Source organism: Micropterus salmoides, unplaced genomic scaffold (genome assembly GCF_014851395.1).
Source record: "Micropterus salmoides isolate LMB-PRFRI ecotype aquatic unplaced genomic scaffold, ASM1485139v1 Ms_hic_scaffold_6, whole genome shotgun sequence".
Lineage (NCBI taxonomy): Eukaryota > Metazoa > Chordata > Actinopteri > Centrarchiformes > Centrarchidae > Micropterus > Micropterus salmoides.
Genome location: NW_024044348.1, coordinates 1,464,485 through 1,491,286, shown reverse-complemented (window position 1 = coordinate 1,491,286; position 26,802 = coordinate 1,464,485). Strand labels below are relative to the sequence as shown.

The window sequence follows — 26,802 nt, the reverse complement described above, 5'->3', positions numbered from 1 at the left end:
TCCGAAGGTCGGCCCACACCCAGGAGGCAATGCCACTCAGGCCAGGTCAGGCCAGAAGACCCCCACCCCCGCTCCCTTCCCTCCCTAGCAGCGAAGCATCCCACACACAAACCCCCACTGTCCCCAAAGAAAAGAGACAGCAATCACCCCGCGACAGCAGCAACAGCCCCTCAGCCCTAGGGAGTCAGCAGATGCAAATAGCCCCTAGGACTCAACACGACCACACTCCAGAGGGCCGCGACGCGACTGCAAGCAACCATCGACACACCCCAAAGCACAATCCCTCCATACACAGGATCCCGGCACAACCACCAAGCATCCAGTCCGGGCACTAAAATCCAGAGGAGACACCCCCCAACCAGCTCAAAAAGGACCAGCCCGCACCCCCAACCCACCCCGTCAACCCCTTCTTCCCGGTCCCCCACCCCTCCAACAACCAGTCGCCAGACCCCTCAGAGAACCGAAATGCAATTATCAGGATGCACAGCATGCACACAGGACAGAGCCGCACACCAGCCCAGTCCCGGCCCGCACCCGATGCCCCCAACCCCCGACAAGCACGCAAGCCAATAATGACCTACAGATGAGCCAATCAACACTACCCCGCTACCAATCTAACTAGCGGCACACAACAGCCAAGTAATGCGCTGCGCAGGAGAGATGCCAGCCGGCGCAAACCGCCCCCATCCCCCCGCAGCCAGAGAGACCACAGACCCCACCCACGGCTACACCGTGACCCACGCCGCACGTTCACCACCAGACCGAAACCCACCACAAGCATCCCCCCCACCAACCTCCACCGCCATGCCCGCCGCCCGCCCCCTCCCCCCAACCCGGACCCACACACAGGACACACAGGGAGGCAGCCAAGCACCGAGCGCCACCACATCCGCACAGCGCGCGAGTCAAAATCACCACCCGCGCACCGATACCAACAACCTCGCGACACCTAAGCAGAGTGGCTACCCACCCCGCAGCAGCGGCACGCCGAATACAGGGCAAACACCGGTCCCCCCGTCAAGCCCGCGCCCTAGGCAACCCGAGCGCCGCACCACCGCCCCCCGCCAACACCATGCCATCAACCAACATTTAAAATTAGAAAAAGTCCCCCACGCCCGCACCGCAATGCATCTAAGAATCAACCCACCCCCAGACACACCTACCAGCCGTACGGGACCCTGACCAGCAAGGCAGTACACACCCACCCCCATTAAGTGATAAAGTTGATCAAGGGGGACCAGAGAGATTGGAATTGTGTCAATTTGTTTTTTTTTACAGCAGACATTTTCTCCATGCTAATGTGATCTATAAGGTGATTCCGATATTGGGTGATACTTATATTCTTTTTGGCCTTCCAGTTCATGAGGATAGTTTTCTTGGCGATGCATAAGGCAGTGAGAAGCATGTATGATGTGTCAACCTCTATACTAATGTCACTTAGGTCCCCCAGCACGCAGAGTGATGGGGAAACTGGGACGGGGTAACTTAGCCATATCGATAGGTCTTCACATATCTTCTGCCAGAACTTTTGAACAGGTGTACATTGCCACATAGCATGCATGTAACTATCAGATATGTTACCTGAGCAGTTCCGGCAGATGTTTGACTGCATAAGACCCATTCTGAACATCCTTTGTCCAGTATAGTGTGTTCTATGGAGAGTTTTATACTGTATAAGTTGTAGATTGGGATTTGTAGTCATTCTAAAGGTATTTAAACATATCTGCATCCAAAAGTTTTGGTCTGGACTAATGGATAGATCTGTTTCCCATTTTAAGAATGGGAGAGAGATTGAACTATCTGTTTTTAACAGTAACATGTATACTTTTGATAACAGTTTTGGAGGCGAGAGTTTAAGAAAGTCTGTTATCATTGGAGGTAAATCTAAGTCCATTATTTTATCCTTAAATCTAGCCTGAATTATGGATTTAAACTGTTGAAATTCCAGAAATCTATTATGGCTAATTCCATATTGTGCCACTAGATCCTGGAATGGAATAAAGTTACTGCCTTGCATTACATGCTCTAGATGTCTTATCCCTTTGTCATACCACAGTGGGGAATTTAGTGTTTTCTTATTTTGCAGGATGTCAGGATTATTCCAGATTGGGGTAAATCTGCATGGGATAGGTGAAGACCCAGATATTTTGAGAAGTTCCCACCAAGCTGCCAAGGAAGTGCTTATGTTAATGCTTTTAAAGCAGGTATGACGTTTGATGCTGGAACTGATGAATGGCATATCGGAAATTTTAATTTCATTACAGAAGGTTTGTTCTATGTCCATCCATGAGTGGTCCAGGGGGCTCTGATTGATCCATTTTGAGATATATTGTAGTCTATTAGACAGGAAGTAATGATAAAAATTTGGCAGTTCTAAACCACCACAGTCTTTTGCTTTTTGCATAGTTTTTAGACTGATTCGTGGGGGTTTATTTTTCCACAAAAATTTTGAGATGTTTGAGTCCAGTGATTTAAACCAGACAGCAGAGGGTTTGGTGGGTAACATTGAAAACAGATAATTGATTTTAGGTAGGACCATCATTTTTATGGTGGAGACTCTTCCCATGAGTGATATAGGTAATGATGTCCACCGTACAAGGTCATCCTCTATAGATTTAAGTAAAGGCGTGTAGTTTAGCCATGTCAGTTCTGACAGCCTGGAGGAAATATTGACACCCAGATATTTAATATTCCCAGACTTTAGCGGTGTGGTAGATATACTCTGGAAATCACACTTTACAGGTAAAACTATGGATTTACTCCAGTTAATGGAGTAGTCTGAGATGGATGAGAATTTATCTATAAGTGTGATTGTCTCAGAAAGAGAAGTTTGTGAGTTTAGGAGGAAAAGTAATACATCATCTGCATAAAGGCTTATCTTATGGTGTATATTTTCTGTTTGAATTCCTTTAATATTATTATTTTGTCTGATCGCAGCTGCTAGTGGTTCTATAAAAATAGCAAATAGCGAGGGAGAGAGTGGGCAACCCTGCCTGGTACCCCTCTGGAGACTAAAGCATGGAGAAGTATGATCATTTGTTTTGACAGAAGCTCTTGGGGAACTGTATAAGATTTTAATCCAATCTATGAAAGAGTTTCCAAATCCAAATTTATATAAAGTAGCGAATAGAAATTTCCAATTTACTCTGTCAAATGCTTTCTCTGCATCTAAAGAAACAACTATAGTTTCCAGGTTATGAATAGTGGCATAGTCTATTACGTTAAGTAGCCTGCGTGTATTGTTGGTGGAGTGCCTACCCTTAATAAATCCTGTTTGGTCAGAGTGTATTATACCAGGAGTGACCTTCTCTAGCCTTCTTGCTAGGGTTTTGCAGATGATTTTAAGATCTGCGTTAATAAGTGATATTGGGCGATAACTGGACGGGAGTGTGGGGTCTTTGTCTGGTTTAAGGAGCAGGCTGATATTAGCAGAATTCATTGTTGGAGGCAACATGCAAGTACCCCTAATTTGCATAACCATCCTATAGAATGTGGGCGCAAGTATTTCCCAGAATTCCTTATAGAGTTCAGCGGGAAAACCATCTGGCCCAGGGGCTTTATTATTCGGCATATGTAAGAGAGCTTCCTGGAGTTCAGCCATTGAAACAGGTGAATCCAGAGCCCTGATCTGGTCATCATCTAACCTTGGCAAATCTATATTGTTCAGAAATGCATCGATGTTAGAGCTAGATGGGTCAATTTGTGATGTATATAAGTTTTTATAATAATCTCTGAATGCATTATTGATTTCTTCTGGGTTATAAGTCAGATTCCCAGCTGAGTCCTTTAAGGAAGAAATAGTTATTTTTTCTTTATTCAATTTCAATTGGCTGGCTAAGAATCTGCTGGATCTATTGCCATGTTCAAAGTTCTCCAAGCGTAGTCTTTGCAACTGAAATTGGGTCTTTTTATTAATAATTTCATTTAATTCAAGTTTTGATTTTCTCAGATCATTCAGCATGTGTTCCTGTGGGGAGGCAGCAAGGGTAGTTTCTAATGTTTTTATTTTTTGTTCTAGCTGTAATTCACAAGATCGCTCTTCTTTTTTTTGTATGATGAATAGGAGATTATTTTACCTCTCATGACTGCTTTTGCTGCCTCCCAAAGAAGACATGGCGAGGTTCCTGGCAGGTCATTAGTTTCCATATATATTGCCCACTCCTTTTTGAAGTAATTTATAAAATCTAGGTCTTTAAGCAATGATGCGTTAAATCTCCAACTTCTAGTTGGCTGTGTGACCCTTTTTTTAGTAAGAGTGATAGAAACCGGTGCATGATCACTGATAGTGATAGGGTGAATCTGAGTGTTGGAAATGTCTGTCATAATTGAGCTGCTAACCAAAAAATAGTCAAGGCGAGAAAATGAGTGGTGGACTGGTGAAAAGAAGGTATATTCTCTAAGAGTGGGGTGGTGAGAACGCCAAACATCACAAAGACCAAAATCGCTCATGTATTGTTTAAGGATGTCTGTTGATTTCCAAATACGGTGACCACCTGCCGTACTGAGCCTGTCAACTGCTGGATTACATACCATGTTGAAGTCCCCTCCTAATATAAGAGCTGTGTCTGAGTGAGCAGAGAGTGAGTTGAAGAAAGCATGAAAAAAGGAGGGGTCGTCAACATTTGGGCCATAGATGTTAGCAATGCATAAAGGAGTATTTTGAATCGAAATGTTAACAATAATGAATCGACCCTCTGGATCAATAGTAGTGTTATTATGATTGAAGTGTGTTTTTCTATTTATCATAATGGTGACACCCCTTTGTTTTGAGTTATAACAGGCTGAGTATGAGTGAGGAAACTGTGGTGAGGTTAGTTTATCTGCTGTCTTGGGTAAATGAGTCTCCTGTAGTAGGACAATGTCTGCTTGCAGATTATTTAGATGGTTAAAAAATTTTAATCTCTTTTCCCTTGAACCAACTCCGCATACATTCCAAGAGGTGATTATAAGTGAGGTCATCATTCAACTAAGGGATGTGGTGATGGCTAGTGTGTGCAGTGTGCGTGTTGTATCATTGTGTGTGTTGTATGCGCCTGTATGTGTGTGTCTATGTGTTCATGTTGTACGCGCCTGCGTGTGTGTGCTAGCGGTGTGCCCGACTGTTTGTGAATTAAACAGTATGAAAATTGCGCAGCTGATCGATGTGTAAACGGCGGAGGAAGAGCAACATTAACAAAAGAAAGAAATAGTGAAACAAAAACAGGGGAAAATACACAAAACATTATCGGACAGACTAGTCAGATAACCACAGTATAGGCTGTTGAGACGTGCACTGTATTTTATAACTATTAACTTGCCATATGTCACGGAGTTGTTAACTGAGAGGGGAAAAAATGATCGCATAGTGATACAGTTCACCTGTTGCTGGACTTGGTTCTTAGTAGAGCCAAGGAGTGGTGTCTCGGTCGCGGTACAGCTGGCCATCGACGTAAAGTTTATCCACAGCGATGACAGCCCGTGATCCTTCTCCAATAAGCTTCTTTCTTATCGGGAACAGGACTCGGCGTCGGTCCAGGATCTCCCGGGGAAACTGGTCGTTAACGCTGAAGTTGGTCCCTCTCAGCTCCCTGCCGCGGCCTTTAACCAGTTCCTTCTGCTTGAAGTGTTCAAACTTCGCGACGATGGGCCTGGGCCTCTGGTTCTCCTGTCGCCGTCCTCCCAGGCGGTGCACCCGGTGGAAGCTGATGTTCTTTACGGTCTCGGCCGGGAGCTTCAGTTGATTTTGGATGAAGCTTTTAACGGTCTCCTCTGGGGTTTCATCCGCCTGCTCCGGGATACCCGAAATGACCAGATTATCCCGCATACTACGAGCCTGGAGATCGATGATCGCTTCTCTAATGTTTTTATTGTCTGCCGAGAGCCGCGTCATTCCCTCCGTGAGGGATTTAACCGAACCTTTGAGGACCTTGTTTTCCGCCGCGAGCTCAACCACCTGTTTCTGGCTGAACTCCAGGGATTCCCGCAGAGCCTGAAACTCTTTGTGAAGTACTTCCACAAGAGATAATCGGGCATCAAAGCTGGACAATTTCTTGTCTATTGAATCCAGAATCTCTGTAAAATCTGCACCTTGCGAGGAGACTGCTCCAGGTGATGCTCCAGGTGAGTCTTCAGTGCGGTTTCTTTTTGATTTCCCCATGACCACTCGATGAAAACACTGGTCAATATAAACTTCAAGGTCCTCCAAACACTCGTCCTCGAGGTCCTCCAGTGCGATTTGACTGCTCTTATTTATTAATTCGCTTAAAATTGGCGGATTGTTTGTTTAATGAATTATTTGTTTAGCTGCGCGCTGCCATGTTTGAATTGCACCAAGTCTCACGAGATTACACAAACGCTCACCGTGTCATCTCCTGACTGAAATTCTGACAGGAACCAGGAAAAGAGATCACATTTCTCCTGTTTTAGCTTCTTTGCATTGGCTTCCAGTAAAATCCAGAATAGAATTTAAAATCATTCTTCTTACCTACAAAGCTCTTAATGGTCAGGCACCATCTTATCTTAAAGAGCTCATAGTACCTTACTACCCCACCAGAGCACTGCGCTCCCAGAATGCAGGGTTACTTGTGGTTCCTAGAGTCTCCAAAAGTAGACTAGGAGCCAGAGCGTTCAGCTATCAAGCTCCTCTCCTGTGGAACCAGGTTCCAGTTTGGGTTCAGGAGGCAGACACCATCTCCACATTTAAGAGTAGGCTTAAGACTTTCCTCTTTGATAAAGCTTATAGTTAGGGCTGGCTCAGGTAGTCCTGAACCATCCCTTAGTTATGCTGCTATAGGCCTAGACTGCCGGGGGATTTCCCATGATGCACTGAGCTCCTCTCTCCTCTACTTTCTCTCCCTCTGTATGCAACCTTATCCCATTATTGCATGTTACTAACACAACTTCTCCCCTTTCTGGTAGTCTTGTGCTTTCTCGTCCCTCTCCTCTCTCCTATCACTTCCTGCAGGTTTTCTGGCTCTGGAGCTGTGGAGTCTGGATCTGTGGTTGCGGGTCACCTGCTGCCCCCGTGTTCCTGCTCGACACCCTCTGCTGCAACGACTATTGTTGCTAGTCTTATTGTTATTATTGTTATTATAATCATTAACATTACGATGGTTACCATTAACACTATTATAAATATCTGTACCATTTTTCATTTGGTCTATAGCAGCATTACCTTCACTGTGTGTACCTCTGTGTGTATATTGTGTAGGCTGCCTCCCTCCCCTCTCTCTCTCCTTACATCTCTCTCTCTCTCTCTCTCTCACCCCAACCGGTCGAGGCAGATGGCCGCCCACCCTGAGCCATGGTTCTGCTCGAGGTTTCTGCCTCTTAAAGGAAGTTTTTCCTTGCCTCTGTCGCCTAGTGCTGCTCTTGGTGGGAACTGTTGGGCTTCTGTAAATAACATCACAGAGTACGGTCTAGACCTGCTCTTTTATGAAAAGCGCTGTGAGATAACTGTTGTTGTGATTTGGCGCTATATAAATAAAACTGAATTGAAATTGAATTGAATTTAGGCCATTTTTAACATGAGCATCAAAGTCAGTTACATCAACATAAACATTTCTACTCACTGACTTCATCAAAAAATAAAACAGAAAAATGTGTGGCATTTACCTGTTAGCAATCAAACAGTAAAGAACATTAAAGGATTGAGATGATAGTAAAATACATCTGTTTTACATGGCCTGTGTACTTTCACTTCATCATCATCATCGTCATCAACAGCATCATTATCGTTAGAACTACTAATACAGAGCTGTGTAGCAAGATAAGTCACTGTTACTTTCATACTAATCAGAAAAAAACATGTTAAAGTAGTCATTAATTCAGAGATAAAAACCTGATTAAAACATCTTCATCTGTCTAAAAGAATGAAAAGTTAATCTTTAACAAAGCATGAAAGGATTCCTCATGATGTGTGCATAAAACAAAAAGTCACTGGCATCAACGTGAATACATTTCAACTAAAGCTGGTTCATTTACTTTTTCAGGTTACATTTAGCAAGAAATATAAAAATGTAAGTGTGACATGTATTACAAAACACAATGTCATCACAAGAATAATGCAAAAAAGGTAAGACAGGTAAAAACAAAGCAGGTCAGCATCAAAAGTCTTTTGTTTCTATATTTGAGATTTACTGACTGGTTTTTGAGGTCCAGCAACATAATTGTCCACAGCAGTTATTATACGTAGGAAAAAAAGTTTTTTATTTTCATCACAAACTAAAATAAAAATAAGAGACATAAAAACTATTAAACTTTTAAATTATGTTTGCATTACATCATCTTTGTCTTTATCATTTTCATTGTCTAAAAGGGTCAAGGGTCTAAAGAGAACTGAGGAAGAAAACAAACATTTTTAATATTAAAAAATTAAAACTGAATAATAAAGATACAGAACAGGAAATGTTTAAAAGCTCCAGCCTTTCATCTCCTGCAACTTGTTCAACTCATCATTTGTCATTCATCATGTTCACCAGACCAAAGAAGCCACAGTTTTCACTCTCAGTCGCTGGTTTAGTTCTTATTTGAGCCACAAAGTCAGATTCATTAACAAAATATCTGAGTTGTTTGTCGTTGCACTGAATTAGGTTGAAGAGGTCTAGTTTTCTAAGTAAAGATAAGGGTGCAGCCAAGTTCGTCATTTTCAACAGTATTGATCTGTCTTTAATTTGACTGATTTCTCTGCTGGATGCACTAACATGTTCAGTCTCTGTATCCTTTGGTCTTCTCCAAAGTGTACGTTTGTATATAAAAACTCTTGCATGTTTAAATGTTGTTTTGTTTAAAGATGTTTGTCCGGATTGTGAGTTGTTCACTTTATGTTGAAGGCATCTTTTAATCCCTTCAGTGCTTGTTCCTTTGTGATTCTCCTCCAGGCCTCTGGAACATCAGCTGGCTTTGCTTCGTATTCTTTAGCAAATCTGTCGTTGTATTTTACCAGGACATACTTCCAGTAGTCAGATGCCTCTATGCTGGGGTCTGGAGGAATGTGCCAGTCTGGATAGTACGTGGTGTACTGCTGGTAAGGATGCCACTCCCCTTTAGTGTCTGTGTTTCTGAATTTACGTTCACCGTGCACATTTGTTGTACACAGAGTTTCAACCAGCTTGTCAGGGCGTACAGATCTGTATCCACCAAGAGCTTGTGGCCGATGCACAGCTGCATGATGTTGCCTGTGGTCTTTGCCTCCAGCCTCACAGGGAACTTTACAAAATGGACACTGTCGTCCACAGCCAAACACCCTCTTGAAAAGCTCGTCCTGTGGATTGATTGGAAGTTTTCTCAGAGTCTCAGTGATGTCTTCAGAGCTTGAGAATTCCTCCTGCAGCTCTTCCTTCAGTTCACTCAATGATCTAACGAGGCTCTTTGTAAATGGATGGCATGTGCTTTGGATTTGAAAAAGGGTGGTTTTTTCAGCCTCCGCTGAAATTGAGACGTCTTTAATTAAATATTTGCGCATGTTGCTGATGAGCTCTGTGATGCTTTCCTTGTTATCTGGCAGCAGATCACCATCCTCTCCTTTTGAGGCTCGTTCTCTTGCTTCTGTTATTTTGTCAACTATGACCTGCAGATTCTTCTTCTTCAGTTTGCACAAAGTTTGGTCTTTTGACATGTTTTGCAGGATGTGCTGAAATATCCACTCCTTAACATATATTTCATACTTACAAATGTACTTGACAAAACTCTCAAAGTCTTCCTTTTCCAGCAGCTCTCTCTGGATGTTGTACTGGAAAAAGGAGCGAGAACTGTACTCTGCTGAATGGGAACTTGTCAAAATTTTATCCACGATGTCTATTCCCAGAGATCTGCTGATGTACTCTTAAACAGCAGGTTTGAGCCAACATCTGACAAAATCAGTTGCTTTGCGTTGGCAGTGATCTCTCTGTTTGTATAAATCAAGAAAATCTGACAAGTACTGATTCTTGTACTTCTCCAGCTGAATACGTGGATCGTTGGCTGACAAGAAGTTTTGGTGCATTTTTAGGAATTCCCTTGATGCAATGCCACAAATGTGAAGTTTCAGGTCAATCTCAAACTGTGTATTTGTTTTGTAGCGCTCGTAGCTCTGTTGTAGACGTACATCTATGTTTTCCAGAAGATCTCGTGTGAAAGAGTCATGGTAATCTCTATTTGTCGGAATTTTAACAAGAATAAAGCGTCTGGAAATCTCAATGATACTGTCTGCAAAGCTCTGTAAATCTCCCATCAACATATTTTGAATCTTCTTCATATAGGAGTCTGTATGGTCAATTCTGATCTTGAATGGACCCTTCCCAATTTCCATTAGCTTGTCAGTGTTTTGCAATTTCTCATTTACATTCCGATTAGAGAAATTTTTTCTCAGTTGGCTGAGAATAAGTCCAGGTATATCTCGTTCTTTCAGGCGTGGTACATGTTCAGTGGCTTGAGCCCACATCTTTTCAAACTCTTGTGTCAGCTGTTCATCGGTCAGTGTGGAGTCTTTGCAGTCACTCAGGAGCTTCATGACCTGCTCTTCGATCTTGCTTCTGTACTCCCTCTGTATGTTCTGAGCCTTTTTTATTCCTATCTTTAGCTGAAGGACAAATTCCAATTCAGCACACACAGAATTTTTGATTTCCTTTGCAAGACTGTTGATACTCTTTAAAAACTCTGTTTTGAATTTCTCTATCAGATTTACGTGTCTGTCTTTCCTTTTGTAGTATTTCTCAATTTTGTTCTCCAGTATTTTTTGTTGGTCTGCTATTTCTTTGGACTACTGTGATTTTTTTGATTCAACCATGTTCCAAGTTTCCAATTGAGATTCGCTGTCAGCATTTATGATTTCCAACTCTGCTTCTTTTTTCCAGGAGAGAATCTCTTTCCTGAACTCCCATTCCCACTGACTGAACTCTTTGCAAAGGTTGTCATAGGCTTGAGCCACAAGAGTGTTTCTGAAACTAAAGATGAAGTTCTCATATTTGACTGCTTTCCAGAGACTTCTCATCCATTCTAGAAACTCTGGGATCTGTGACACGTTATCGCTTCTGTCTCTTTTCACTGACTCCAAAAGATTTTTCTTCAAATCAGCTACAGTCTCACTGTAACCTGTGTTCACTGGTGCCATTGGTGGGGTCCCGTGCCAGAGTCCTGGGATGTTCCAGTTGTTTTGTTCCACGTCATAGTCCAGCACGTCTGTGAAGGCCTTTATAGAAGGCTGTTTTTCCATTTCAGCTGCAATCTGAGTCATTTCATTGAGTTGGTCCAAGAGATGTTTTCTTTCTGTCATGCTCTTTTCGTGAGCTGAGACTCCAGAAACATTTTGGTGCACAAAATGACAAACTGGCTTTTTTCCAATTTCCTTCATTCTCAAGAATGCAGGAGCTGCAATTTGCAGGACACCTTTCATCTCTGTTGAGTTCTCCATTGCCACATTGATCATGGTGACGTCACTTAAACCAATGACCAAGGTTGCCAGCTGGTTGTCATGCTCATAACTGTCCTCTAGTTGTGCCAAATGAGGAGACTTAAGACCCTCTGTGTCAATGAGAAGTATGAAGTTAAAATTCAAGTCACATTTCATATCCTCACCGACTCTGAGGAAGAGCATATAAGCTCCTCTTGTGCATCGGCCGCTGCTGACAGGAAACTGCACACCAAACATGGTGTTGAGGAGTGTTGACTTCCCGGTATTTTGAACGCCCAACACAGTCAGGACCAACAGTCTGCTCCTCCCTCCAACCTTCTTGTGAAGCTCCATTAGCACATCTGTCACCCACCTCTCTGGGATGTTGGAAGCATCTCCATCCAAGAGCTCTAAAGGATGTCCATCCAGCAGCATTTCAGCAGCCATGCCAGGGAGATGAGACATTTTATCAGCACTGTCTGGTGACTGAGAGGAAAACTCATAGATCAGTCCCATCTCTCTCATGTAATGCTCTATTCCTAAAGAGCTGTCCAGCAAAGCCTGATCCAACTCTGCAATGAGTTTTGTATCTTTCTGTTTGCATTGCTCTTTGAATTTGATACGCAGCTCAGTCAGTTTGTCCCGGGAATGTGTGTTCAACCTGAATTTCATTAATTTAAGAAAGAAATCTCTGTTCTCTTTGTCACTTGTGGATAAGGTTTCAATAAAACTCTTCATCACTTTGGACAGTTTTTGTTTGCTTTGCTGCTCCCTGACTTTTTGTATTTCTGCCTGTAGCTGAGATTTATACTCTTCAAGGCTTGATTCACCAGCTCCTTTCATCCGACATTCTTCCTTCTGTAACTCTGATAGTTTTTTCCAGTTATTTCCTTGCAAAGGAAGCTGTTGTTTCTTGTAGTCTGGTATGTTCTGCACCCTGACTCCCATACCAGCCATAATGTCATCAATTAATTTCTTTTGTTCACCAGTTTTTCTTTCATCAACAGACAGACCAAGTTCAACAGCTTTATCAAACATACTTTCAATACTTGTTGTGCTTTTTACATCTGGCAGTGATTTCTTGATGGCTGTACAAAGTTTCTTTGAAAACTCTGCAACATTTACCCTGGGGCCTTTGGTTTTCACACTGGTCTTTGGTAAATCTAATTCTCTCAGTGTTGCCTGGACAGACATCATGTCCTCTGCAACATTCCCCTCCTTGTGGTTAACCACCAAGAACAGTTTGGATTTCACATCTTGAAGTGAAGTCAGAATCTTGTGCTCATTTTCTTCAACTTTGTCCAGGAATACAAAAGTAGCAGTGGACACATGAAAAAGAAAACTGAACTGTGCGAGTGACTGACCAATGTCTCCTCTCAGATTGGCAAAGGCAACTGGTTTTGGAAATTTGTCAAGATTTTCAGAACCACATGGAAGGAACCAGCAAACCTCCACCAATCCATTGGCAATCTTCCTTTCCTGAGCTCCTCCTTCCATCTCTCTGTGTATGAACATGTTGTGATTCTGCTGCCCACGGCTGAGCACATGATTCAGAATCTGGGACTTGGATAAACTGCAGTTTTTCAGCCTCACAAAGGAATAGAAAGGTATATCTGCTTGGACAATGCTGTCTTCAACAAACCCTCTAGATTCAGACAAATCATGTGGACGCCACTCTTTGACGATGCCTCTCAGAGCCCACAGCATCAGGGTACACTGACTGTTATTGCCACGGGGCAACAGCAGCGGGACAGGAAACTGACACATTGACATCTTGAGGGCCATTTCCTGTTGCAAGAAGCTGTCAGCACAAAGGAAGAGTGCTGCTATGAGGTCCAGAGGGTTAACCTCATTATGCTCAGCAGAGTCGTCGTCGTCGTAGTCGTAGTCGTCATCATCATCTGATAATTGTGTACAGTTCCTGCATTCTGCATTGATTTTAAATAGTTTCCTGAGAAAGCACCATGGTACGTCCTCCACTGATTGAACTGTTTCATCATATATACTGTTTTTGTTGATCTCCAAGAGAGACTGAAGAGTGAGCTTGTTGGGATGAAATTTCTTCAGTCCAAGTTTGGACAGAAACTTGAATAGGTCTGTCAAAGATAGAGAAGATCATTTTTAGAAATTAACAACAGGTAGCCCTCAATCAAGGCCTGCTATAGCCGCTTTTTGACCAAAAGTACCGGGGACTTATAAGTCCCCAAATCTCTTATCAAGGAATTAAAAGGTTCCTTCAGCCCATTGTTGTGTGCGTTTCCACTAGGGCTGGGCACATTATCAGCACAAGGACACGTAGTCCGTTAAAATGGTTATTGCCTTCATATTAAAAGTAATTTCTGCCCCGCTGCTGTCATGGTAACGTAATGTTACACCGCGTGTCATGTAACGATCGGCTGTTTCATATTTTCTGTTTATTTAACGGCCACGTATGAGCGAGAAAACAGCTGAATCTGATTACAGACGATCTGTGACAGTCTGTGAGTCCTTTCAGGTGTTCACTGATGCAGAAATACATTTTATTATCATACTGCGTTACTCAATATTGAAATGAATCCATGTCAGAAACATTTAAAGTTTTAAGTCAGTTTGTCCCAGGAATGTGTATTCAACCTGAATTTCATTAATTTAAGAAAGAAATCTCTTTTCTCTTTGTCATTTGTAGATAAGGTTTCAATAAAACTCTTCATTACTTCGGACAGTTTTTGTTTGCTTTGCTGCTCCCTGATTTTTAGTTTTTCTGCCTGTAGCTGAGATTTATATTCTTCAAGGCTTCCTTCTGTAACTAGTTTTTTCCAGTTATTTCCTTGCAAAGGAAGTTGTTTTCCTCCTTTCAGGTGTTCACTGATGCAGAAATACATTTTATTATCATACTGCGTTACTCAATATTGAAATTAATCAATGTCAGAAACATTTAAAGTTTTAAGTAAAGTAGCCTGATTAATGTCTGTGTTTGTTATTATCACAACACATCAGTGACGTGGAAATTTGATTAATTTTAAGATTTGCTACTATTGTCATTATACTGATGTGCTTCATCAGGATGATTGAATAAAATATAGATTTATTGATTAGACATGTGTTTGATATTTATTTTGGATAAATTGGTATTTGAATTGAGTAATAGGCAACTTTTCTTTCTTTAGAATAAACAAAATTAGTCGTTAGATTAATCGACTTGAAAAATAATCGATATGTACATCCCTAGTTTCCACCGCGGTCTAAAGACCTGCGAAGATTAGGCAAGTTAACCAGCTGATGTAGGCTGTAGGCCTTTATGTCATACAGAGCGATGCACAGGCATCATTATTTATAACCACTATCCATGAGCAACATTTATAAATGAACATCAGATTTGACTGGAATATAACAAAAAACTATAGGCTTAGCTTGACCATTAAAGCGGCTTTTGTGTAGGAGACACGCGATAAAGTTTGTTACACATAAAGCCATGAAGTTCTTAAAATAACTCCTGCACAGAGAAAGCAACAGAAAAATAAAATCACAACAGTTTGCAAGATTACAACATTTACAGCGACAAGAGCTGCAGATCAGATGGCAGCACATGTACAGTGCCTTGCGAAAGTATTCGGCCTCCTTGAACTTTTCGACCTTTTGCCACATTGCAGGCTTCAAACATAAAGATATAAAACTGTAATTTTTTGTGAAGAACCAAGAACAAGTGGCAATCATGAAGTGGAACGAAATTTATTGGATATTTCAAACTTTTTTAACAAATAAAAAAACTTAAAAATTGGGCGTGCAAAATTATTCAGCCCCTTTACGTTAATACTTTGTAGCGCCACCTTTGCTGCGATTACAGCTGTAAGTCACTTGGGGTACGTCGCTATCAGTTTTGCACATCGAGAGACTGAAATTTTTGCCCATTCCTCCTTGCAAATCAGCTCGAGCTCAGTGAGGTTGGATGGAGAGCGTTTGTGAACAGCAGTTTTCAGTTCTTTCCACAGATTCGATTGGATTCAGGTCTGGACTTTGACTTGGCCATTCTAACACCTGGATATGTTTATTTGTGAACCATTCCAGTGTAGATTTTGCTTTATGTTTTGGATCATTGTCTTGTTGGAAGACAAATCTCCGTCCCAGTCTCAGGTCTTTTGCAGACTCCATCAGGTTTTCTTCCAGAATGGTCCTGTATTTGGCTTCATCCATCTTCCCATCAATTTTAACCATCTTCCCTGTCCCTGCTGAAGAAAAGCAGGCCCAAACCGTGATGCTGCCACCACCATGTTTGACAGTGGGGATGGTGTGTTCAGGGTGATGAGCTGTGTTGCCTTTACACCAAACATAACGTTTTGCATTGTTGCCAAAAAGTTCGATTTTGGTTTCATCTGATGGGGCGGCTGTGGCTCAGGAGGTAGAGCGGGTTGGCCGTTAATCGGAAGGTCAGCGGTTCAATCCCTCCCCCTGGTTGCATGTCGAAGTGTCCTTGGACAAGATACTGAACCCCGAATTGCCCCTGGCGGCTATTCCGCCAGTGTATGAGTGAGTGTGAATGTTAGTTTCCGTTTGAGCACTTAGGCTCAGTGTATGAATGTGTGTGACTGGTGAATGCAGATGTAGTGTAAAAGCGCTTTGAGTGGTCGAAAAGACTAGAAAGGCGCTATACAAGTACGGAGCATTTTACATTTACCAGAGCACCTTCTTCCACATGTTTGGTGTGTCTCCCAGGTGGCTTGTGGCAAACATTAAACAAGAGAAAGAAATGGCTTTCTTCTTGCCACTCTTCCATAAAGGCCAGATTTGTGCAGTATACGACCGATTGTTGAGTCTCCCACCTCAGCTGTAGATCTCTGCAGTTCATCCAGAGTGATCATGGGCCTCTTGGCTGCATCTCTGATCAGTCTTCTCCTTGTATGAGCTGAAGGTTTAGAGGGAAATCTGTTTGTATCCAAATCCGGCTTTAAACTTCTCCACAACAGTCTCTCGGACCTGCCTGGTGTGTTCCTTATTCTTCATGATGCTCTCTGCGCTTTTAACGGACCTCTGAGACGATCACAGAGCAGGTGCATTTATACAGAGACTTGATTTCACACAGGTGGATTCTATTTATCATCATTAGGTCATTTAGGTCAACATTGGATCATTCAGAGATCCTCACTGAACTTCTGGAGAGAGTTTGCTGCACTGAAAGTAAAGGGGCTGAATAATTTTGCACGCCCAATTTTTCAGTTTTTTATTTGTTAAAAAGGTTTGAAATATCCAATAAATTTCGTTCCACTTCATGATTGTGTCCCACTTGTTGTTGATTCTTCACAAAAAATTACAATTTTATATCTTTATGTAAAGATCTAAAGGTCGAAAAGTTCAAGGGGGCCGAATACTTTCGCAAGGCACCGTATTTGTCCTGAGCTCAGAGGAACATGATGTTTAGCGAGCTTAATTACCTGCTGTAATCAGCTGTTCCGCTTGTTTTGAGAGGAGGAGACCGACTTTGGCTCTGTGTAAAGATTTTCTGACTGATGAAAACTTGAAACAACAACTCTGGATCCAGTATTTAGCGTATCTCCATCAGCTGTTCGCTGTAAACACACTACTGCACGCCGGCTGCTGTTTCCAAGCAGTACATTTAATGCCGACGTTTGATCTCAGGCGGACATAGGCAAGACTTGCGTGGCTATTTGCCAGCTGATTGTGATTTATTGGTTTGCAAACAATGGTGCAGAGGAGCAGTAGCAGACAAACACCCGACATTCTCCGGTTAAAGCCAGAAACCTCTACTACCCGGTACTTTCGGAAAGTACTACCCCCCCGAGCAGTGACTTTTTGGGGGACCCCAGAACTACATTTAGACCTGGTCCCTCCGGTGGGAATGCAGTGAGTTCCTCCAAAGGTTCCTATAGTTCTTTTGGTCGAAACGCTGCTTATGTGAGACTAGGCCTCACTGATTACTGTACAAAAACACAACTTTATTCACTGGTTTTGATGAAACTGGTTTTTCCCTTCTGTTTTTACGGAGTTTGTATGTTACTGGTTACTAAAGCAGCTAACTTACTGCTATCAGCAGCTGCTGCTAATGCTGATTCTGCCCAGACAGGAAGCTTGGTGCTCCAGGGGTGTGTTAGTACAGAACATTAGTACAGAAGTTTTGGACCGCTGGTTCAAAGCCAGCTGATAACAGCAGCTGCCGTTAGCTACAACTAGCTAGAAAATATTTACCTTTCCTTCATAACCCATAAAGGCGCTTTCTGTGAGACACACTGAACAACCTCCAGCTCCATGAGCTCATTTGACCACTTCTCTGGAACGTAGGCTGTTCTATGTAACTTTTGGGCTACCAGACTTGGGTGATCAGATCTGCTAGGGTGTCCTGCGCCTGCCAGTAATGTCACACTACGCCAACGCCACTCGGACAAACTACATTGCAGCCCATTTACAGATGTAGGTATCAGATCTGCTCGGGGTCTCTTTTTAGTGATAGGTGTCTTTGCTTTGATTTCACATTTGCTTTGGCAATATGACAAAAGACACTCAAACACACACACACACACACGTTAGCTTTACTTGATCAGCAGATAACATTTGCAATGCAAGGCAAATATTGACGCCATTCAAATTGTGGACTTTCTGCTCGCGGGGCTTTTACAGCTGATAAGTAATGCTGTATTTCAAAAGTTCTGACCTGTGAAAGTTACATCCGTAAACTCTCCGACATATAGCCAATCACAATCTGCCACATCATCATACCAACGTACAGCCAATCATGTAGTGCGACGTTACTGGCAGGCGTAGGACCCCAAGCAGATCTAACTACCGAAGCACATCTGGTACCTACACCGCAAACATCCCAGATGTTACGTAACATCTAGTGCTTATTGGCATTCGCCCGTTTTTCCGGGGTCTTTTGCATGTGTGAGATTTATATGTGAAGGAGAAAACTAGCTCCCCTCCTCGCACATGTTTTTACTCAGTCAGGCTCAATATCTTAAGCTTGCAGCTTCAGAGGTTTTACAAAAACAATGTCTGAGTAACAACTAGCAGCAATGAAAGAACTGTCCATCCCTCCTTTGCCACCAACAACTAATGGTACAAAACATGTGTGTGATCATGTCCCGGCACCCCAGGGAGCTTCCGGCTCATTATGGTCGGTTCCATGGCGCTCATATCGGCAAGTGGCAAAGAGGCATGATAACAAACAGTGGGGAATAACTTTGTGGGGGAACAAGGGTTTGTGTGCTCTGCCCTGGGCTGCAAAGTGGTGGAGGGGCGTCTTTGAGAAGTAAAGCGGGAGGGGCCGAGGTCTTGGCAAGACTATCGCCGTGGAGACTGAGCCCTACACCGAATGAGGTTTCGCAGGGCAACTGGCTCTTTCAGCTGCCGTATGAACTTGTGAGTTTGGTGGGAGGGGCTTAGCAGAGTGATACAAGCAGCAGACACAGAGGTTCTGAATTGTATGTACAATCGTTGCCTACTGCAGCTTTAAAGCAACTACGACATTTGTTGTATTTGTCACTGTGGCTAGAACCCTCTGCTAACTTTATATACCCATACGAAGCCCGCAGGAAGTGCTCCGTGCTCCAGGCCACTTTGACATAGGCCAAACAACTTCCACTGGCCCCAAAAGACATTTTCCTGAATTACACTGTGGCAGAAAACAGTGGATACATTTTTGGAGCATCACAACTCCCGCAAAATGATTTGTTCCACTTTCAAAATGTATTCTGTTCGGTACGATAACATTGTCTAGGAGAGTTTAGAAGATCTAAATTATTTTATCACTATTCAAGTTAGTGGTGGGCTAAACCGTCAGTTAGCTGGAAGACTCTGGTGCGCTTGCTCCTGTGGGGCCACACAACGCGGTGTTACGGCTGCCGCCGCCCCACACCGCCCCCGCCTGTATTTGCCTGTGCTTTTGAGTAGGCTATCTGGTATGCTGAGCAGGCCGGAGGATTGGCTGCACGAGGAGGGAAGATCCCGCCTACTTCCTGGGTTTCCGGTGACCATGCCATCGATTGGTGCGGCGTGCTACTACGGGCCAATCAAAGGGTGACAGTGACGACCACCACCTGTTTAAAAGCCTGCCGGGTCTGCCGTTCGGGGCAGCAATCCGACCCGAGTTGCTCGCCTTGGGTACACATGTCTCAGAGCTTGAAGAAGTAGTGTTTTGTTACCTGTGCCAGACTTTGTGTACTTGACTGTGTTTGACTGTGTGAAGGTAAGGAAGTGGGCCAGGTTTAAGCTTTAGAGATAACTGACACCTTTCTTGCACACACCGTAGTTGTTTTATGTTAGTTTTCACCAGGTTCAGGGGTGCTGTGCGCTTTGTGTAAAGAATATTTATTGAAATAGGGTAAGGGAGCACACTTAATTGATAAGCTGGTGCAGCTGATTGCGTAGGTGCCATGGCTTCTGAGCGTTTTGATGTGGAGTCATTTGTGGTAAATCTGACTCATGACAAAGTTCACGCCTGTAGGAAGGATGACCTAGTTAAAGTAGCAAGTCACCTCCAGATTCCGGTAAGTAAAACCATGTTAAAAAGGGATCTGAAACCGTTAGTTGTGGCTACATTGGTGGAGAGAGGGCTGCTTGAATTACCTGTGGCAGTAGAGTTAGAAATGCTTCCTGTGGCTGGCTCCACGGAGACCGAGGGGGTGCAGACCCTTAAGCCACAACCAGGCTCTAGGGGGGACGGCGAGGTCGGTGGAGGGTTAAAGACACCAGTCATGCTGCCACGTTATGACCCTTCCCCTGAGAGCAGTGCTCGTTCCAGAGATGGGGCCCGTATAAAGGTTTGCCTGGCCCGTCTCCAGCTTGAGGCCCAAGAAAGGGAACGTCAGCAGCACATGCAACTTCAGCTTGAAATCAGAAAGCTGGAAGTAGAGGCTGATAAGGCTGTAAGGCTACGGAAGCTCGAGCTTGAAAGCTCCCAGGTGAGGCAAAGACCGCCTGCTGCTGCACCAGGTATGTCATCCGCCTCCTCCACCCTAAATTCTGCTAGTCCAATTTCTCTGGCCTTTAATGTTAGCAAGCGTATTGCTCTAGTGCCGTTGTTCCGTGAATCTGAGGTTGACTCTTACTTTAGTGTATTTGAGCGCATTGCAGTTGCCTTACAGTGGCCACACCTCTGTTGGCCTACTGCTCCAGTGTAAGCTCCATGGCAAGGTCCAGGAAGCCATTGCAGCGGTCTCTTTGGAAGAGAGTTTAGACTATGAGTCGGTTAAGTCTGCCATTCTTCGTATTTACAAACGAGTTCCTGAGGCCTACCGGCAGAAATTTAGGAGTCATAGGAAGTTACAGAACCAGACTTACACTGAGTTTGCGAGAGAGAAGGGGGTGTTATTCGCTAAATGGACTTTGGCCTGTTCTGCTGATAACTACAGTGCTCTGAGAGAGTTGTTGCTGGTGGAGGATTTTAAAAAGTGCCTGCCAGAACGCATCGTTGTGTACCTAAATGAGCAGAAGGTAACAACTCTAGCTGCTGCAGCAACAACGGCAGATGAATATGTACTAATCCACAAAACTGTTTTCGCTCACTCCCCTGACAGACCACGTAGAGCACCAGTTCCGCCTCCCTCTGTCCACAAAACACAGGGTGGGGAGAAGGAGGAGAGGAAATGTTATTACTGTCATCTGACCGGTCATGTTATTGCTGCCTGCCCTGCCTTGAAACATAAAGAACAGTCTTCCCTCCCTTCCCAGCCTAAAGGCGTCGGTCTAATTAAAACTCAGCTCAGTACAAGAATTGAGGGTAACAGATGCGATGAGTTGGATGCCTGCTTTAAGCCGTTTGTTTTTGATGCATGCATTTCTCTCACTGGCCTGCCTGTGGATCAGCGCTCCGTCCGGGTACTGAGGGATACTGCGTGTTCCCAGTCAGTAATTTTGACATCGGCATTGCCCTTTTCGGAACGTTCAGCTTGCGGGTTCGGTTCAGTGCTCCGCTGCATTGAGATGGGTTATATTCCACATCCGGTGCACCGCATCCACATTCAATCTGACTTAGTTACAGGGTTCTTTCCTGTGCTGTTTGTGACGCTCTACCCATTCAGAGTATTGTACTTCTACTGGGGAATGATATTGCAGGAGGGAAGGTGACGCCCACGTTGGAGGTGCTGGATTCTCCTCGGTGCGGCGAGTTCCCCACAGACAATCTGTCCTCTTCAGTGTTTCCTGCTTGTGGACTCACTCGTGCACGCACACGGTTGCTCCAGGATGAGTGCAACAGTGCAGATGTTTCGAACGACAGTGTAGTCATGCCAATGTTTTCAGGTGAGACTGAGGTGGTGGGAACCGAGGAGCAGACCGATGCGTAAACTCTGCCTGAGGCGGTTGAATCACGGGATCCTCCCGGCTCAGATTCGCTTCCAGTTACACAAGGGCGCCAGGATGTCTTAGTTCGCAGGTGGTCCCCTCTCCCAGAAACTGATGCTGATTGGAATGTTGTTTACCAGATAGTCATGCCTTCTCTATATAGACAGCATGTGTTATCAGTTGCGCACGAAAGCAAATGGTCAGGACACTTGGGGGTAACGAAAACTTATCAGCTCATTCTTAAGCACTTCTTTTGGCCAGGGTTAAAGTCAGATGTAGCAAAGTTCTGCCGTAGTTGCCATATACGCGCAGGGGAACAGGGGAGGGGGGTCCCCTGCGCGTGAAGCCGTTCAGGAGTCTTTGGGCTTCAGCCCTGCTCAGCTCGTGTTTGGGCATACCCCCGTGCCCCGTTTAAAACATTGCATGACCAGTTTATGTCTCTCAAATCGTCGCCGGTCAGTAATGTATTGGATTATGTCAGCCACTTCCGTGAGCGGCTACACATCGCTACACATCAACCTAGAGAGGATAGTAACCGCTCTGTAGGTGAACCTGCTCCTTCACTCATTACCCCACCTCCCAGAGCGCGGCACTGATCCTGCGCTCTCCCCCGACTGTGATGACCTGCGGCCGCGTCACCCAGTCCAGTTAGGAACTCGACTCCCTAATTCAGAGGCGATGGCAGAGTTACCGTCCCAGTTATTACATTTACCTGCTGAACATCGACAGGATGTAATCAACCTTGTCAACAACTCCACCTGTTTGTTCAGTGATGTACCGACCAAAACGACTGTAATACAGCATGATATTGAACTGACTGACCCGCGCCCCATAAAGCAACATCCGTACCAGGCAAACCAGACGAAACGGGAACTGATGAAAGGAGAGGTGGAATATCTTCAGGACACTTTTTCCGTTTTCTGTCTGTGCACCATTTGCATTACTTCAAATAAATATCCTTTCAAACCAACAACATCCGGTTTATGTTTATGTCCCAATACCCCTTGACACCTCGGGACGTAACAACCGGGACGTAGAAACCAGCTGAATCTTTTTGCTTTCCATGAAAACATCAGATATTCTGTATTAGAGAAGTTAGTAGCACAACCATTTGCCCACAAGACAAGGCTTTTAAACTGTACTCACATATAATGAGTGACATTTACAGTTAGGTATATTTGTGCTGAATGTCTTTCATCCATTCAGGATTACAGACAGGGATTGGTTGATAAAGACTAGGCTGAAGTCAAAGTCCTCTTTGCATGGAGCACAGAGATGGAGAGATTGTGCATGAAGTGAGTTAGAAGTGGGTCACTGACTTTTGGGCTGAATTTCTGTTATTCTAAGTGCGAGTGTACCTGCAGGCTCTTGTCCTTCTGTGTTCAGTGTAGACATGGTCTGACTTTTCCTTTAACTCCCCTGTGCTTTAAAACCTAGACGAAAAATAGACATTATCTCTTTAGTTTTACAGAACCACTTTTAAACAGTTTTTTCTGACTTCCTAAAACACAATTTCTGAAACCTTGCTCCATTTTCTAAAAACATTACAACACAAAACCTCAGCTTCAAGCACTATTTACAAAACCTCTGACTCCTCATGCAAAATTAAACTTTCGCCTCAAAACAGCTTTGCCTGTGCTCAAAACCAAACACTGCTCTCAAATCATAAACAAAGCGATCAAAATAATATACACTATCAAGCAGTCAGTAAACAATACACCAGTTCTACACCAATACAATAGTTCTCAGGGAGAATTACATTTTTTTTATCTCAAAACAAATTTCATATTTTTTGATGATTGAAAACATGTTCTATCATAGTAGCTCAAAATTGATCAGAAATTATAATCTGCTTTGCTCTTTGCAATTTTTTTTGTTCTTCCTCCTCCTTGTACCCGTAATTTTACAGTACTGTACCCTGCATCTCACAAACGTGTCCTTTGTTTCTGTGATACTGTAATTCTTGTTCTTTGTTGATACCTGCAACCAGTCAAACTCTATTGAGTATTTAGTACTGTAAACAAATGGAAAGCACAATGTTCAGGGCCAGAGAATTTGCTGGCTTATATTGGTGGTGAGTGGTTGTGTTTTATCAATGACATGTGTTCTCCATTTGTATTTGATTGTTGCCACTTGTGTTTATGGCATGTGCATTATAGTGCAGAATGTGTTTAGAGTTCTGCTGAAAAGTCTAAGTGAGATCTGCATATCGTGTTTTACCATGTGAAATGGTTTAAGGTATTGACAACATACTGCACAATTAGCTAAATGAGTTCAGGCAAGTGCAAACTTCGTTCAGCTAATGGATTTTAATGTTTTAGCAATTGAAAAAAACTAGAATAGAACCAAACAGTGAATTTTTGATCAGTTGCAGTTAAGTCAGATCAGTCAAAACACATAAAGTATCCATAGTCTGGATACAGTGATTTCAGTTCAATTTCAGTGTAAAACACTTCACTAACTGTAGTTAAGTTGTTGCAATATATTTGGATGAAAATTCAGACCTAGTACAAAACAGTAAAATGGTTAAAACTAAGCTTACCCGACATCTGGCGGCAGGAAACTCTGAGGCTGTGTCTGTAGCAGCTGCGGTCTTTATACTGCACGTAGAAACAGAAACAGAAAGCATTTGATCCATCAGAACAGTTTGTTAGAATTTATTTTGTTCTTTCCCTTCTGAGATTGTACAAGGAAATGTTTCAAGTCAATATGTTATCAGTAGTCTGACTGAGTATAAACCCCAAAGTTCTCCCAGTTCTTCCAGCTGTAAAGTTTTGTTGGTAGACAGTGAGATGCCATTTGGTAAATTAATTAATATGCCACTTATTTTTTTATTTTTATTATTTAATCTTAATGGTCCTCAAAATATGAAAATAATAATACTGTTATAATTGTACACAGCTTTTAAGGTCAGGAAAAAAGCTTATAATAAGTGACATTTACAGTGACATATTTTGTGTGCAGAATTTCTGTCATCCCCTACAGGATTACAGACAGGGATTGGTTGATAAACCAGACTAAGTTGAAGTCACAGTCCTGGTTTCATGGAGCACAGACATATAGAGAGGGTACATGAAGTGAGTTAGTCTACAATGAATAAAGGAAGTAAGTGGGTCACTAACATTCGGTCTCTTATGTCCCTTGATTAACTCTTAATACTTATGAATATGCCTTACATTAATATCTTAAACCTCAATGACCTGCCAGTGATCTCGTCATTATAAACTTATGCTGTGCAGCTGAGCTTGGTTCAAACCCACAGAACTTTATTTTATATTTTAGTGGAGTTCCCAAAGTTTCCAATGATACACAATATGTCAGGCTGAATTTTGGGGAAATGTTTCTAAAATGATGCACAAGACGTCTAAAATATTTCACAAGGTTTGTCTCAATGAAATGTTGTATTTATATACTGGCAGCTCATTAACAGAGTGCGGACAGTTTTTCTTACGTGAAATGGCTTCTCTGGGCTTTATGATCGTCGCATCATTTAAGTTGCGCATGCACTTTTTCTCGGAAATTGACACATTTCCTGTTCACTTCCTTAAATCTGACAGGAAGCCTTCTCTGTCAGTTAGATTGGTCTGGTTTTATGTGAGTTAATACAAAACAGTGAGTTACCTTTCCTGCAAGATCCTGACAAAGTACTGTATTTAACTAAAGTGAACAATATTGAGCACACAGAGACATATTTAGATCTTTTTGCTTACCAGCTATTTTGAATTAGAGAAGTCAGTAGCACAACAATTTGACCACTTTGGTTTTAAGACAAGGCTTTAAAATGTTACTCATTTAAAATAAGTGACATTTACAGTGTTGTATAATCGGTGCTGAATTTCTGTTATTCTGTGGTGCGAGTGTACCTGCAGGTTCTTGTCCTTCTGTGTTCAGAGTAGACATGGTCTGACTTTTCCCCTGTGCTTTAAAACCTAAAGGTGAAAATAGATATTATCTCTTTAGTTTTCACTGTTATTTTCACAGAACCGAACAGTCATTTTTGATCAGTTGCAATTAAGTCAGAAACTAACTGTAGTTAAGTTGTTGCTGTATATTTGGATGAAGATTCAGACCCAGTACAAAACAGTAAAATGGTTGCAGCAAAGCTTACCTGACATCTGGCAGCAGGAAACTCTGAGGCTGTTTGTAGCAGCTGCGGTCTTTATACTGCACGTAGAAACAGAAACAGAAAGCATTTGTTGTGTACCAACAGTGTGGATTTGTGCTTTTTATATCAGTTTAGACTACTCCGAATCCTTCTCTCCTAGAGAGAACGAGGAGGGGGTTTGATTATCAGCCCTCTACAGACGGCTGAAGAGACCCAAAGGAAAAGTTGAAAGGGTCGCTCTCCCTAAGTGCTGTCTCTGAGAAGCCTGATTGTAAAACTTGCCACCTCTGATACCGCAGCCAGATAACGCAGTGCTTGACTGTTAAACTGACAAAGGAACAATGACCAGCGATTAGCGTTTTCCTGAACAGCCAATCAGAACTCTTCGTAAGAGAGGGCAGGAAACCCTAAACTGCCCCCCTCACATGTAACCATGGCATCTGACCTTGCTCTTTGTTTAACTACCTCACATCAAAGGGATATTCCCCTCTTCACGCCCAGGTGTGAGAAAATCCAGGACACCAGGGACAGCCCTGAACTGCTGTCTCCTCAAGACTCAAAGCATTACCCTGTTTAATTAAATCTTTAAAAGTTACTAGACTAGGTCTCTCCACTACATTTGAGTAGTTATGTTACCATGTTGTTGTTGTTAATTGTTGTTGAAAAGAATCTAAATTAATTTTGCAGTGTTTTAAGTTTCAGCAAGCTTAATGACATTCCTTCATTTTATGTGTAATCAACGCTTGTTCATAATACTTTTTGACACCTCCTTTAGAAATGATGATAAAGAAATGTCATCCTATTCTCGATTAATTTTCCAGCTCAAAATTAAGGTTAAAATAACAAAATCTACCAGCTCCTGAGCAAAGATTGTTTTAGGGTTAATCCAAAATTATCCTCATATATCCCGAGATGCCCCAAGTGGACAAAATAAGTATTACAGGCCATCATGTGAAATGCCGTTAATGTATAAATGTCACTCGGTATTTATCATGTCCATAATTTGATGCCTTTCGTGTGTCTTGCTTATATTCTCTAAGTACGTGTAACAGCCAATATATCCCTGAAAGCTAGTTAAGTT

General features: G+C 42.9%; 1 protein-coding gene across 1 annotated transcript; it reads right to left on the bottom strand.

Annotated features, from left to right (window-relative positions):
- Positions 1–7,494: 7,494 nt before the first annotated feature.
- On the bottom strand, positions 7,495–25,826 carry LOC119890500 (up-regulator of cell proliferation-like). Its single transcript, XM_038701800.1, has 5 exons — positions 25,725–25,826; positions 25,480–25,545; positions 24,159–24,216; positions 22,975–23,049; positions 7,495–13,443 (listed from the first exon to the last, which is right to left on the bottom strand). The coding sequence occupies exons 4-5, from the start codon at positions 23,009–23,011 to the stop codon at positions 10,718–10,720; spliced, it is 2,763 nt and encodes a 920-aa protein (XP_038557728.1). The 5' UTR covers positions 23,012–23,049; positions 24,159–24,216; positions 25,480–25,545; positions 25,725–25,826; the 3' UTR covers positions 7,495–10,717.
- Between the last annotated feature and the right edge of the window lie 976 nt (positions 25,827–26,802).